The sequence below is a fragment of the Corapipo altera genome, unplaced genomic scaffold, assembly GCF_003945725.1.
Source record: "Corapipo altera isolate COAL_440 unplaced genomic scaffold, ASM394572v1 58058, whole genome shotgun sequence".
NCBI classification, from domain to species: Eukaryota; Metazoa; Chordata; class Aves; order Passeriformes; family Pipridae; genus Corapipo; species Corapipo altera.
In genome coordinates this window covers 1-804 of record NW_020887439.1, presented here as the reverse complement: position 1 = coordinate 804, position 804 = coordinate 1, and the positions used below count along the sequence as shown (strand labels likewise).

The 804-nt window shown below is 61.1% G+C and overlaps 1 protein-coding gene across 1 annotated transcript in view; it reads left to right on the top strand.

Annotated features, from left to right (window-relative positions):
* LOC113941615 overlaps nucleotides 1-348 on the top strand; it is a gene marked incomplete at its 3' end in the record, with an annotated part of 1,361 nt that extends 1,013 nt beyond the window's left edge. Inside the window, exon 3 of the mRNA XM_027632761.1 lies at nucleotides 165-348. Coding sequence (XP_027488562.1) covers nucleotides 165-348 — 184 coding nt within the window. The remainder of the gene's footprint in view (nucleotides 1-164) is intronic.
* Between the last annotated feature and the right edge of the window lie 456 nt (nucleotides 349-804).

Here is an 804-nt window from a genome sequence, read left to right as displayed (position 1 = left end):
CCTTGGGGACATCTCATCTCCATGGGGACACTTCCTTGGGGGCACATCATGTCCATTGGGGACACCTCATCTCCTTGGGGACACCTCATCTCCTTGGAGACTCCTCCTTGAGGGCACCTCATGTCCATCGGGGACACCTCCATGGGGACATCTCTTCTCCCCAGGGACACATCCATGGGGACACGTCATGCCCATGGGGACACCTCATCTCCATCGGGACACATCATGTCCATGGGGACACCTCCTCTCCACGGGGACATCTCATCTCCTTGGGGTCACCTCCATGGACACACCCCATGGGGACACCTCACCTTGGAGGGGACACCTCATCCCCATGGGAATATCTCCGTGAGGATCCATCATCTCCATGGGGACATCTCACCTCTGAGAGGACATCTCACCTCCATGGGGACGATTCCGCGGGGTCACGTCCGTGGGGACATCTCACATCCGTGGGGACATCTCCCCGCTGCGGGGACACCGGTGTGGGAACACGTCACCTCCATGGGAATGTCTCCATGGGGACACCTCCTTGGGGACACGCCACCTCCGAGGGGACACCTGCTCCCCACGGGAATATCCTTCAGGGATTGGGGTGCCCCAAAGCCCTGGGGGCTTCACAGACCCCCGTCCCACCAGCTTTGGGGTGTCCCATGGGATTTGGGGTGTCCCGTGACCTTTGGGGTGTCCTGTGAGATTTGGGTGTCCCTTGAGATTTGGGGTGTCCTGTGACCTTTGAGTGTCCCGTCACCTTTGGGGTGTCCCCTGACCCCTCTGACCCCCCTGACCCCCCCGGTGCCCCCC